At 39.9% G+C, this 13,001-nt stretch overlaps 1 protein-coding gene across 1 annotated transcript in view; it reads left to right on the forward strand.

Annotated features, from left to right (window-relative positions):
- Nucleotides 1–12,303, forward strand: part of CRNKL1 (crooked neck pre-mRNA splicing factor 1) — a 22,883-nt gene extending 10,580 nt beyond the window's left edge. Inside the window, exons 2-14 of the mRNA XM_010574913.1 lie at nucleotides 340–492; nucleotides 2,124–2,215; nucleotides 2,331–2,489; nucleotides 2,853–3,019; nucleotides 3,543–3,721; nucleotides 4,384–4,554; nucleotides 5,246–5,437; nucleotides 6,202–6,261; nucleotides 7,406–7,486; nucleotides 9,902–10,141; nucleotides 10,589–10,690; nucleotides 11,272–11,520; nucleotides 12,055–12,303. Of these exons, the coding sequence (XP_010573215.1) occupies nucleotides 2,404–2,489; nucleotides 2,853–3,019; nucleotides 3,543–3,721; nucleotides 4,384–4,554; nucleotides 5,246–5,437; nucleotides 6,202–6,261; nucleotides 7,406–7,486; nucleotides 9,902–10,141; nucleotides 10,589–10,690; nucleotides 11,272–11,520; nucleotides 12,055–12,222 (1,695 nt within the window). The 5' untranslated portion in view covers nucleotides 340–492; nucleotides 2,124–2,215; nucleotides 2,331–2,403 and the 3' untranslated portion in view covers nucleotides 12,223–12,303. The remainder of the gene's footprint in view (nucleotides 1–339; nucleotides 493–2,123; nucleotides 2,216–2,330; nucleotides 2,490–2,852; nucleotides 3,020–3,542; nucleotides 3,722–4,383; nucleotides 4,555–5,245; nucleotides 5,438–6,201; nucleotides 6,262–7,405; nucleotides 7,487–9,901; nucleotides 10,142–10,588; nucleotides 10,691–11,271; nucleotides 11,521–12,054) is intronic.
- The last annotated feature ends 698 nt before the right edge of the window (nucleotides 12,304–13,001 follow it).

The raw sequence follows: 13,001 nt of genomic DNA on the forward strand, positions 1-13,001 counted from the left end.
TGTCCGTCCGTCCGCCCGGGAGCGGCCTGGCCTCGGCCTCCGGAAAGCGGGTCAATGCTCCCGGTCAGCTTCGCAGTGGCCGAAACGCGGCGTGAGGCACGGCCGGCTGCCGTGGCCCGCTCCGGCAGCCGCCTCTCCCGTGCCGTGCCCCGGGCAGGAGCCGCGTAGGCTGGGGCTAGCGCTGGCCAGAAGGCTCTGTCCGCCCCCGGGGCCTCCGCCTCCTTCTTCGGCAAATACCGAACCTAGTAAGCCACCGGCGTAAATTAGGCCGGAGGGGGGGGGGGATGGGATTTTTGCATTAGAAGGAGAAAATGTAAATCGAGCCCCCTTACTTTGCAGGTGAAAAATAAAGCACCTGCAGAAGTTCAGATCACAGCAGAACAGCTTTTAAGAGAAGCAAAAGAGCGAGAGCTTGAACTTCTTCCACCGCCTCCGCAACAGAAGATCACAGATGTTGAAGAGCTAAACGACTACAAACTCCGGAAGAGGAAGGTAAAGGGTGGTAGGGGGAAACTCTAACCTTGATGCTCGTATAAAGCACTAACATTTTACTGTGCTTTAACTTAAACAAGACGGAGCCTGTATTACTTGTGGATTTTCCAGATGAATAACAATTCTTGAGAAAACCCAATGTTTTCATAGAAAATGCTACTTTTGTGCAAAAATTGTAAGTTCAACAGGTGTCATTTAGCATAAAATGTGGTAGTACGCATCATCTCACATGTAAGCACATTCAGTACATTCACAACATTGCAAGGGTAATTACATACATGTTTTATATGTGGTTCCTTCATCAGCACTAGTATCTGGGCAGTCAGCATGACAGAACATTAGCAAGCTTTACAGTAACACAGCTGTTTTTTCCACCTCAGCTGTTTAAAAAAAACCAAAAACAACACAGTGTGTTTGCAAGTGATATTTCTATTCTGTATAATTATGGTATTACTTAGCACACTTTAGAACACAACTTTCTGCACTAATCATGGGTGTGTTTTTTTTTCTTGAAACTTGACCATTTTGCCTGTGAGATTTCAGCTGTAATTTTTTTTTTTTATTTAGAGGAATTGCTTTGCTTGTGCAAACTTATCTACGGTTTTGTTCTGCTTTTTCCTTTAATAATTGCTGTCCTGGATCAGCAAAGCAAGCATAGCCCTAACAGGGAACTTTAAATGTTTTCAGCACTCAGCAATTTTTTTTAGATACAGACAGCATAAACTAGGTCTATCATTCCCTGAAGCATGTATGCATATGTTCAGCACTGGCAACTGTTGCAATACAACACAGCATCCCTGTACTCAGCCCTTAGTGGGTGTTCGTTTCCCTCCTTACCGTAGTGGCTAGGACTCCTCGTGAAGACTTTGGGCCTTACAGTGCTGGATGCTGGTGTACCTCACTCGAGTACACACAGAGCAAATGGAGTCAGATGATCAACACCACAGAACTGCAAAAACAATGTTTGATGTTAACCTTTTTTATCTCTGATATGAATGGCAGTAGCAAGCCACCACATTAACTGTGTTAAACCATGTTTAGCCACAAGTTAAATACCACTAGCATTGATCCTGACAATAGCCAAACACAAGACTGAAGGTGCTCTCACCATTGCACTGAGGAGTGAAATTTGACCAGCACGGTTGATGTCAGCATATTAAATTCCTGGAATGAGAATAAGGCATCTTGCTTTAAAAAAAAAAAAATTTAGAACAATGAAACACAAAGGTCAAAATGAATAAACTCATGCTGGTGCATCCAAGTACGTTCAGGGTTGTCTGCAATGACTGGTTCCATCTGTCCAGGTAATGTTGCTATTGAAACATTAAGCAGGAGATTAAAAGAAAAAAAAAAGTGCAAGATTTTAGTGCTGTCGGTTATTATTCCGCCAGTATTTCAGGTATTAGGTTGCAGGAACTTGAGTTTAGTCCTAATCTGTATGATGAACAACACTTCTATCTTCTCTGTTATGCAATTTTTACGAAGTGTTGTATTGTGTGTGTTTTGTTGCTACAACTGCATGGATGCGAGACATTTGGAATTCATTCAAATAATAATAGTATTCCATAAGCCATTTATGACAAGATTGGTCTGCACAGAGGGATTTCTTACAGAAATAATTTTCTCCTCAGACTTTTGAAGATAACATAAGAAAAAACAGGACTGTTATCAGTAACTGGATAAAGTATGCACAATGGGAGGAAAGCCTGAAAGAAATACAGAGGTAATTATGATGCAGCTGCAGACATATCTTATAAACCTTTTAAGACACATGTTGACAAACCATCAAAGTCTTGGAGGCATGTTATATGCACAACTTACTTCTCTTTGCTTTCCAGAGCCCGTTCCATTTACGAGCGTGCTTTAGATGTAGACTACAGAAATGTCACACTCTGGCTGAAATATGCAGAAATGGAAATGAAGAACCGCCAGGTTAATCATGCCCGAAACATTTGGGATCGAGCCATTACCACCCTCCCCAGGGTGAACCAGTTCTGGTACGTTTGCAGAGAACGGAGCATTGCTTCTACCCCCAAAGACTACAGGTCATTTTTCTGTTTTGGTATCATGCAGAAGTGCATTGTTGTCTGTTTCTCCAAGTCTTCAGCCTAGTCTGAAAAAAAAGAGGAAGGCTTAAGTTTTGGAAAGGTTTTGTACTTTTCAAGTGGTAAGGGTATTGGGAGAGAAGGATATTTGTGTACCTGCATGCTGCCAATCACAGCAGTATCTATAGGCATTTCTGGGATGCAAGTGGGGAACAGGTGAAGAAATCTCAGTAATGCTTTTACTAAGCACTCAAAAAAATCCTTGTAATTTATGCATTTACTTGTGATTGTAAAAACTTGATCTTGTTTTCCAAGGTATAAGTATACTTACATGGAAGAGATGTTGGGGAATGTTGCTGGATCACGTCAGGTGTTTGAACGGTGGATGGAGTGGCAACCAGAGGAGCAAGCTTGGCATTCTTACATTAACTTTGAGCAGAGATACAAGGAGGTGGACAGGGCGCGTACCATTTATGAGAGATATATCCTTTTTAGTGCATTACGACACCTGCCAAGGTTTAGGCCTACATTCTTCATTTCTATTCTGTCATCTGTTCTATCTCCAGCTATGTCCCTGTGCTCCTTTTTACTGTGGGGTGTTGGGAGTAAGCCACCATGCTGAGAGCTAGTAGTAGGTATTAAAAGCATGTTTAGTATATGCCTCCAAATTCAGTTACATGAATGTACATCCTGCCACAACAGTGTATATTTAGGCAGTGCTCATGCTTCCAGCTTTTTTGCAGTCATCATTTGTTTCAGATTTCTCCTCCTTAAACTTCTCCCTGACCCTTGCTTTTTATCCCTTTTAAAATTTTCTTTAAGTTCTCAGTACAGCACAAAGGCTTTGCATGCTTAGAGCTGTTTTGTGCCTTCTTCCCAGTTGCATTTTTTGCATACACCATCCTTGGGAGTTGTTTCATCTAGTCTATGACCTTGTAGTCACTGGGAAGAATGCAATTTGAAATGTCCAGTTCGACTGCCGCTGTTTCTTTAACAGAGCTCTACTTGTTATTGTTCATCCTGATGTTAAGAACTGGATCAAGTATGCCCGCTTTGAAGAGAAGCACAGTTATTTTGCTCACGCAAGGAAAGTATACGAGAGGGCAGTAGAGTTCTTTGGAGAAGAGCATATGGATGAGCACTTGTACGTGGCTTTTGCAAAATTTGAGGAGAATCAGAAAGAAGTAAGACCTTAATAATACATCAGACTAATACCAACCGCCCCCACAAGATTTCTTCATGAATATCAAACTCGAGGCCACTTAACATTCGCTGCAATACTTGTGTCTTTCAGCACCTTATGAGATATTGTTGTTGTAGTCTGAGTTAAGGAGACAACTCTTTGCTTAGCTTCTGTTTGCCTTTTGGCAACATCAAGGAGCTATGTTCTAAGAAAGGTGGGCACCAAACCTGCCAAGCCTGAGAATAGTGTCATCGGATCAAATACATATCCTCAGATTTGTAAGTTTCTGAGAGGTTGTAGGCCTGCATGATAAAAAACTGATTTAGCCATGTTTTTCCCAGGCAGTCTCTTTAAAGTGCCCAGGCCATTAAGGAATTGAAATTATTCTGTGAACCCCAAAACCACCACCTCTTAAAAATATTCCAAACCTGTAGATGAATAAGAGATGGTCAGTTTTGGTATTTACCGAATTTCCCTCCTCCCTGCCTGAAGTTTACTCTTCAGGGAGATCTGTGTTAGTCCTGTCCTAAAACAATCATTTACATTGAGATACTCTTATGATTCTGTATTCTATTAAATATTGCCAAAAGCTCATTGAGAAATTGTGGAGGAGAACAGGAACTGCTTTGTAAATGTTATTCACATGATATTTAATATTTTCAGTTTGAAAGGGTAAGGGTGATCTACAAGTATGCCTTGGACAGAATTCCAAAACAGGAGGCCCAAAATCTCTTCAAGAATTATACCATCTTTGAGAAGAAGTTTGGAGACAGGAGGGGAATTGAAGACATCATTGTCAGCAAGAGGAGATTCCAGTATGAAGAGGAAGTGAAGGTATGCATTGCAAATATTCTCTGGGCTCACCATACATCCAGCTGCTGCTTAAGTTACGTGAGTGTCTCCTGATATGAAGGCTGATAAGTTTTATGTTACCCTTGATACTCAGTCCAAGAAAATACCAAGAAAACGCTGTTCTTTTTGGTGACAGAATTCCATCCATGGGGGAAAAAATGATACTTGCATTCACTGCTTTTTTGTTTCTGCAGTCTCATGTAGATTGTGGAGCCCAAGTTTTTTATTGCACTCAGAGCTCTGTACCCTTCACAGTCATCTTAGGGGATGATGCAGTTCAGCTTGTAACTTACTTCTTCACTTCTGTTATGCAGTAACCGTCACAGGACACCGCACATGTATAAATACCTTTTTTTGTGAGAAAACAGGTGTGCTACACCTTTCTAATATTCACTGAATACTGCATATTTCATCATTTCTTCTTCCCTTCTCACACTTTGGTTTGTTTGCCTTCACTTAAAGAATGTTTGTAGGTAAAAAATAAAGAAATAAATGCACTTTAACCCACAAGCTCTAGCTTAAGCATACCTGAGACTGACAGTTTTCATTGATATTCTGATGATCTATTTTAAAGGAGAAATTCCGAATAAAAACTGTAAGTAAAGGAACAGGGTCTGTTATTTGTAGTTACTGAAGTTTCTTTCCCATTTCCCTGCTCCCATCTTTCTGGAAGGCAAATCCACATAATTATGATGCCTGGTTTGACTACCTGAGGTTAGTTGAAAGTGACACGGATGCCGAGACTGTCCGAGAAGTGTATGAAAGAGCCATCGCCAATGTTCCCCCAATTCAAGAGAAAAGACATTGGAAAAGATACATCTATCTTTGGATTAACTATGCATTGTACGAAGAGCTGGAGGCAAAGGCAAGTAGTAAGAACTCGGGTTTTTTTCTTTCCTTTCCAAGCATTTTCCTTATATTAAATACTACAGATATTTTAATAAGAAAATCGAGAACTAAAAATACTGTCTTGCTTGTTTTGTGTAACTAGCTACAGGATTTGCTATTTAAATACAGGTTTTTTTCCCTTCATTTTTCCCTCCTATGCGTAGGGAAAGAAAATATTTCAGTTTCACCCCAATTCATCCAGAAACCCACTGATAATAAAAGCAGAAGTAGGTCTTTCTAGCCCCATCTGAATTGCCTGTTCCAGGCTGTTATGTGAACTTGGGAAATAGTTTTATATTTTACAAAACTATTTGTGAAGTTGTTCTGTGAAGCAGTCAGATTCTTGCTACCATGGCCTTCTGAGGCTGTACAAGTATTTCTTCTGTTATCAATCATGTAACATTATAGCTACACTTTTTTGTAAAATTGTAGTGCAGTATACCTATTCACTGTCTATTAAAGGAGAAAAGACTTTTTTCCCCCCAGAATGGGGACACTTCTGGCTTTATTGTCAAATTCTTGGTGTTGAATCTTGTTTTGAGAAGATGACTTTTACTGATTCTCAGAAGTTACCCTCTTTGAATTGTGCACACTAAGTAGATAAGTACATTTATATCTTAAGCATATATGATTCTAAACAACTTAACAATACTGTTCTGCAATTTTGCAATCATTGCATGATTCAAAATACAGTGTAATCTTAGCAGCAAACAAAGTATTTAATTTTACCTGTTCTTGCAGGATGCAGAGCGAACCAGACAAGTGTATCAGGCATGTATCGAGCTCATTCCCCACAAGAAGGTATGGTTCCTCCAATGGTTTTTACTGAGTCTTGGATTAAAATTCCCAAGATAAGATCCTTTAGTTCCGCCCCCCCAAGATTCAGGCATGTAAACAGCTCCAAATGGCTACTAGCACATTCATGAAGACTATGCTCAGGACTTTAAATACCCCTTCCAGTTTCTTATGATGCCCATCTTCCAAAATTGATAGATTTTTTTTCAAGCTAAGGTGTTAGATGGCTGTAATTTGCATCATCAATGGGAAATAGCAGGCCACACACTGATGTCAGATTTCCTCATACGGATGGGATGTAAGGGTTTCTCCAGTATTTTCAAATTATTAAGCATGCTCTAAGAAGCTGAAATAACACACGGTCAGAGGGTAGTCTAGTACTATTAAGCAGTAGGGAAGAACTCTTACCTCTTCTTTACCCACTTGTATTCTTCCTCAGGTTGGTCCTTTTATAGCTGCTCTCAGCCTAGTTACTTGTAATTACTGCAGGATACTTGTTGCTCTCTTTTATATGGGGTTACCACCTTTTATAGCAACTGTTTCTAATTGTCTAAGGGTCCTCCTTGAGGGAGGTGCATTTGATAAACCATCTTACAGGTGTGTATTCCCCATTACAGTTGGTCTTCAAGACTGATTTTTTGGTTTTGTGGTTTTTTTGCCAGTGAGCTTTAACTAAAATATCCACGTAGCCAAACCCTTAAAGCAATTAATCAGCATTGCCTTGGGATGTCAAGTAATCTTAGTTCATGTACTTCCTTTTCTAGTTTGTCATTAATCATGTCACCTGAGTATCAACTGTGTAGATTAGGATTAACCTGTAATAAAGAGTTGATTAGCTGTTAATTGATTCAGTGATAGCTGATATTTTACCAATCAATCGATTAGTTAGCAAGCTATTTTCTTTGTGAGAAGATTTCTGTTCTGGCCATTTTTGCTTTCATCCATTGTGGGGTATATTGTCGTGTTCTAGAAAGGTGGGTTTGGATTATGAACTCTCAACTTTTCAGCAGGAAAACATTGAGATCAAATGCAATTAACTGCAGTAGCAGTAACTTCTTGTACAGACAGAATGATTATTTTTTTAAAGAACATATGCAGTATTTTTTACCAAGCTTCCAGCCTAAGCATGACATTGTTCTTTTTCTTTCAGTTTACATTTGCCAAAATATGGCTGCTGTACGCACAATTTGAAATACGCCAAAAAAATCTTCCACTTGCCAGAAGAGCTTTGGTAAGCTTTTTTTAATTCCATAATTGATTTTACTAACTAACAAGGGAATGGCATTAAAAGATCTTAAATTGTCCTTTATAAGTTGCTGTTTTAATCCACTTAAGTAAAGCATCCGAGAAGTCTGCAGGGACCGGTATTTACTGTCATGTATGATTTAAAAAGAAGCGTAGCTTGATATGATGAATTAGCCACGGGCAGAAATGAATGCAGCTTTCTTGTTTCAGCTGACAAAACACACATCTGAATGCAAGAGTACCCAAATCAGCTTAGTGCACTTGGAAATTTTTAACTGCTGCTGATTTGTTTAAATGATACTTGTGCTAACAATAGCATTTTAAAAAGTATTTTAAATAAATAGGAGTTTTTGACTTTCAGAAATTAAGACCTGCCGAATAGAGCATTTGAGTCCCGGCTACCAGGTTGCTGACAGGAGCAATTGTGGGGACTTTGGGCAGGCTCAGGAGCTTCTGTGTGAATTCACTCTGTGAATGTCAGCATGTCAGAGAACAATGGAGTACATTTTAGCAGCAAAACGTTTTGAAATGAAAAACTTTCTTTCCCTTCAGTTCAGATATTCTAAATAAGCTCAGTGATAGCATTAGGAATTTTGAGAGAAAGCTAATGTTGGTAACAGTTGAGGTGGTTTGACTTTAACGAGGAAACTGATGGGGTTTCCTCCAAACCCATGGCACAGCTGTGATAAGAGCATAAACACGAATGGCTTTCTGTAGCTGATACTGGACCAAGTCTGCCCCCAATGTGCTAGTAAAGCTTTGTCTCTTGAGCTGGACTCCTGCCCGTGACCAGAAAAAATTGAAATCGAGGGGTTAAGTCCCTTGTGAGACTGTTATTGTCTCCCTGCAGGAGAAGACAACCATCTGTCCTGAAGCATGCTGCTGTTTAGCTTGGCTTAAGATACCGTCGCTCAACATTACCATAGTCACCAGTCAGCACCCTGCTTCTGGCTGCCTTTTTTTTAAGGGGTAAATGTTATGGTAGATTCTGGAAAGGGTGCTTTGGCCCATCCAGAAGCGTAAAGTTTCCTCAGTTTCTTTTAGGCTTCTGTTTTGTTGGTCTTTTTCTCTGTTGTTTAATTTCTTTGACAGACTTTTTTTAGGTCACCTTTTTCTTATTTTGGAAACCAGATTTTGCTGCTGCAGCCATAATACTTGTTTGGAGTGCACCCAGATTTGGCAAGCAGTTTCCTTCTTTCTTTTGCAATGAGTTGACTTTGAACCACCTCTTTGGCAGAAGCCTTGCTCCTGTCCTGAGGTGAGGGTCCCGCACTGTCACCATGCAGAAGAGAAGGTCCAGCTCCTGATGGTAGGGCTCTCATCAGCATGCAGTCAGCACCTTGCTCTGCCTTATTTTCACTGGCTGCAGATAGTGTGTGGATTCTTTGTTTTCCCACGGTCTGAGAGATGCTGGGACTTGGAGACAGGAGATCAGCTAGAGCCTATGCTGCTTAAGAAAATAGTAATGGGGGTGTGAGGGGGGAAGAACTGAGCATATTTTGAAATAGAAAAGGCATTTGTAGAGCTGGAGGGCCATAATGATGACCAAACTGATATTCCCAAGTGGTGGTTTCCTCCATTTTTACTAAGTACCAAGATAATCAATGTGTCGGAAAGTTGTGCAGAAGAATTGTAGTAAGGGAATTTGATCTCAAATTACTTAATTCACGTTAGCTTGAGGGAACAAAGGTTGCAGTGCTTAATAAATAATACTTGTCTACAGAAGTGACTCAAACAGTGAAGCTCACTACATAGCTGTCTCAGATATGCCTATTCTTAACTCTTGCTTTAAAAGATTCCTAAATTAAGATTCAGAGACTGCTTTCTCACAGCTTGGCACCGTGGCTTAGGACAAAAAGCTTTTTTCAGACCTGAAGCGTATCAAAAAGGAAATATTTTTTTAAAACATTATTCTCCATCTATCCATTACCATAAGTCAGCAGGCAGGGTGCGTGGACAATTCTCTATGCGATGATGAATAGCAGTGGTGGTCCAGGAGACAGTTTCTTTTGTTATAATTTGTTTTATAAGATACTTGGGAACTGCTTACCTGGAAGACTGGTACAGGCTGGTACTATGCTTTCTTCAGCTTTTGATGCAAGATGAAGTGTTCATTTGATGAACCAGGGTGAGTTTCAACTAATAACTTTGTGGGGAACCCGTGTTATGTAAAAGCATAACAAGTTAGAAGGTTTTCTGCTTTCAGAGTTTTTGTTGATGGATGCACACTCCTTTTGCATTTTGTTGGATTTCATACTGGCCCTGACCAGAGTCTTAAACTCTGCTCAAAAGTGAATTTTAGTTCAAATACTAGAGAGTAAACAGATGTTTAGAAAATAGAGTGGTTTTGGTTTTTTTTCTTGCAAGATCTTTAAGTGGTTTTTCTTTTTTTGCATAACAGGGGACGTCCATAGGTAAATGTCCAAAAAACAAACTGTTTAAAGGTTATATTGAATTGGAGTTACAATTACGAGAATTTGATCGTTGCCGAAAGCTGTATGAAAAGTTCCTGGAGTTTGCACCGGAAAACTGCACATCATGGATTAAATTTGCTGAACTAGAGACCATTCTTGGCGATATTGATAGAGCCCGTGCAATATATGAGTTGGCTATTGGCCAGCCCCGGCTAGACATGCCAGAGGTAAGGAGGTGGATGAACTTTACAGTTGGCACAATTTTAAGGTATTTATTACAGAGCGTGGCTAATTAAAATGTAAATAATCTACCAGCTTGAACAGAACTGCTTACCGTAGTGGCTTAGCCCATGTCTCATTAATTTAGCATCTGTTTCTTAGCAGGGTATGCAGGACTATAAAACCCATGATAAAACACAGAGGGAGAAGCATGCTTACAGGAGTAAGCTAAATGGATTATGTGCACAAGATTTGATATTGCTTAGTCGTAATCCTAGCCTGTATAGTCAATAAATACTCAGATCTCCGAAACTTTTTTCAGAGAAATTTCACATTTATCCATGCCTCTTTTTTTTCTTTTTTCTTTTTTTTTTTTTTTTTTTCCCCAGTTTCTCCACCCCCCCACCCCCCGTTATCTCAGTGTGCTATGAACATGAGAGACTTCTCTTTTGCAGGTTCTTTGGAAATCCTACATTGACTTTGAAATTGAGCAAGAAGAGTATGAGAAAACAAGAAATCTTTACCGTAGATTACTTCAGCGAACACAGCATGTTAAGGTATGTCTGGGTACGCGGAACACAGAATTGGTCTTGAATCTGGTCCATGGTGGATGGAAACCCTTGACTGCTTTGATTGTGTGGCTTTTTCAAATCAACAGTGAACCTAAGGTCAGTACCGTGTCTGTGCCATGAGAAGGGGAAAGAAATTTCTGAATTACATATAACAACAGGCATATCTTCCATGAAAGGCTTTGCAGAAGGTTTCCGAGCAGCCTTCCTCCTGTTTGAGTAGCTTTGGAATTTTAGTTGCAAAAACATTGCAAGGAAAAAACAGTTGGTATTTTTCCAATGTAGTTTGATGCTGTCATTTGACTAAATTCAGACGGATTTATCATGGCCCAAAACAACCACAAGAAATTTGTCAGTGTGGCTTACGTGAATATTCTGTCTTGCCAAAATGAGGCAAATTTCATATATGTGAAACAAACATGAATTTTCTAGGTATCTGCTTGTGAAAAAGTACTTTCGACTTGCATTGACATTTGGTTTTTTGGCTGCTTTGGTTTTTTAAACTGTCATTTAGCTATCAGGCTTCAGAATGAAGGTTTCAGCTTGGTTTTGATTTGCTTTCACCACAGGTATGGATCAGCTTTGCACAGTTTGAGCTATCTGCAGGAAGGGAGGAGAGTTTGTCAAGGTGCCGGCAGATTTATGAAGAGGCTAATAAGGCAATGCGAAACTGTGAGGAGAAAGAGGAGAGAGTCATGCTTCTGGAATCCTGGAGAAACTTTGAAGAGGAGTTTGGAACCGACACCACTAAAGAGAGGATAGATAAACTTATGCCTGAAAAAATAAAGAAGAGGAGAAAACTGCAGGCTGAAGATGGGGTAAGGGGAAAAATTGTGCAAGTAGTCACTTTGAATCCTTGGTGGCTTTATGCTGGGGTCTGGTACACAAAGCAAAATCGACTTTGATGGATGCTGTAAGTGCATACCAATTTTACTGCAGTAATTGAAAAAAAGCATTGGCCTGAAATGTGCTGCTGGGCTCCTTGCTCTTCAGCAGGCTAGGTGGGCAGTTGATTCAGAGTGAAATACTCCTACCAAATGCTCAAGCTACCTTCACTTTAAACTCCTAGTGTAGACAAAACAGCTTTAGGTAGTACTATGCAGATAGTGTTTGTTTCTTAACTTTGTTTGGGAAACTATAGCCAGGCTGTTCATCAAATCTGCCTGCTGATTGTGCACAGCAGAAGTAGTACTGTCTTACACTTGTTCAGCTCATTGGTTTTAGCTGTGAGGGATGGTCTGACAAACATTGATTTTAATTTTATCTCACTGTTATGCTTATTAGAAGCACCTTCTAATAGCTAACATTAACATGCAAATTAAACTTGCTTTGTGGTATTTTTTTTTCCCTAGTCTGATGCTGGCTGGGAGGAATACTATGATTATATTTTCCCAGAAGATACTGCCAATCAGCCTAATCTCAAACTGCTTGCTATGGCTAAACTCTGGAAGAAACAGCAACAGGAGAGCGAAGCTGCAGAGATGGATCCAGACAAAGACATTGATGAAAGCCAGTCTTAATACATTGCCTTTCCCCGCCCCTTTTCTTGGGTATTGTACAGTATTTTCATTGGTGACAAATAAATGTATTTGAAGAGTTTTCCTATTATTGACTTGAGGTGTTTTTTGTTTGGGGAAAAAAAGCACTGTACTGGAGTTGATTCCCTTTAATAGTCTGTTGATTTCCAGCAATTAAAAGGAAAGGTCATGGGGCAAGTGCAGGAGTCTGCAGCTATTACCAGTGATCTGAGAACTGGAAGAACTGGACGGCAGCTTTCATATTAGCACAAAACCCACTGTTCAAAGGCTCCTACAAACTATCACAGTACTGCTTAAGGATATTAAGATGCCGAGACAGCAGATTTACTTTTTTTACTGAGAGAGATGTCTCTAACTATTCCTGATTGATTTTTCCAGTAATTCTCTAAAATATGTATTGATTGTGAGGATGGTTGAAAACAGTAAATCCTATTGACTGCAACCTGTTCAACTTCCTATCTAAGTAAGCTTTTATCCAGAAAACTGTTAAGGAGGGACAATAATAGAAGTTAATATATTGAAACTAGCCCTTAGAAGACAAATCTGTAGAAGTTAGTACCACACAGTCTGCGTTTTAATATTTGAATGTCTTGGCAGGATATTTTGTAGTAAATAATCTATTGGGAAGTAAAGTAGAAGCGTTAAGTAGGCTTCTCCATGTTGTTTATTTCATGGGAAAAACCACTGAGCCTAAGCTTGCTCATCTGCAAGTTCTTGGAGGGAAGGAGCCTTTCTGTCTGCTGGTGTGGGCTGGCTGCCCT

This window comes from Haliaeetus leucocephalus, unplaced genomic scaffold (genome assembly GCF_000737465.1).
Source record: "Haliaeetus leucocephalus isolate CR32 unplaced genomic scaffold, Haliaeetus_leucocephalus-4.0 Scaffold450, whole genome shotgun sequence".
Taxonomy (NCBI): Eukaryota; Metazoa; Chordata; class Aves; order Accipitriformes; family Accipitridae; genus Haliaeetus; species Haliaeetus leucocephalus.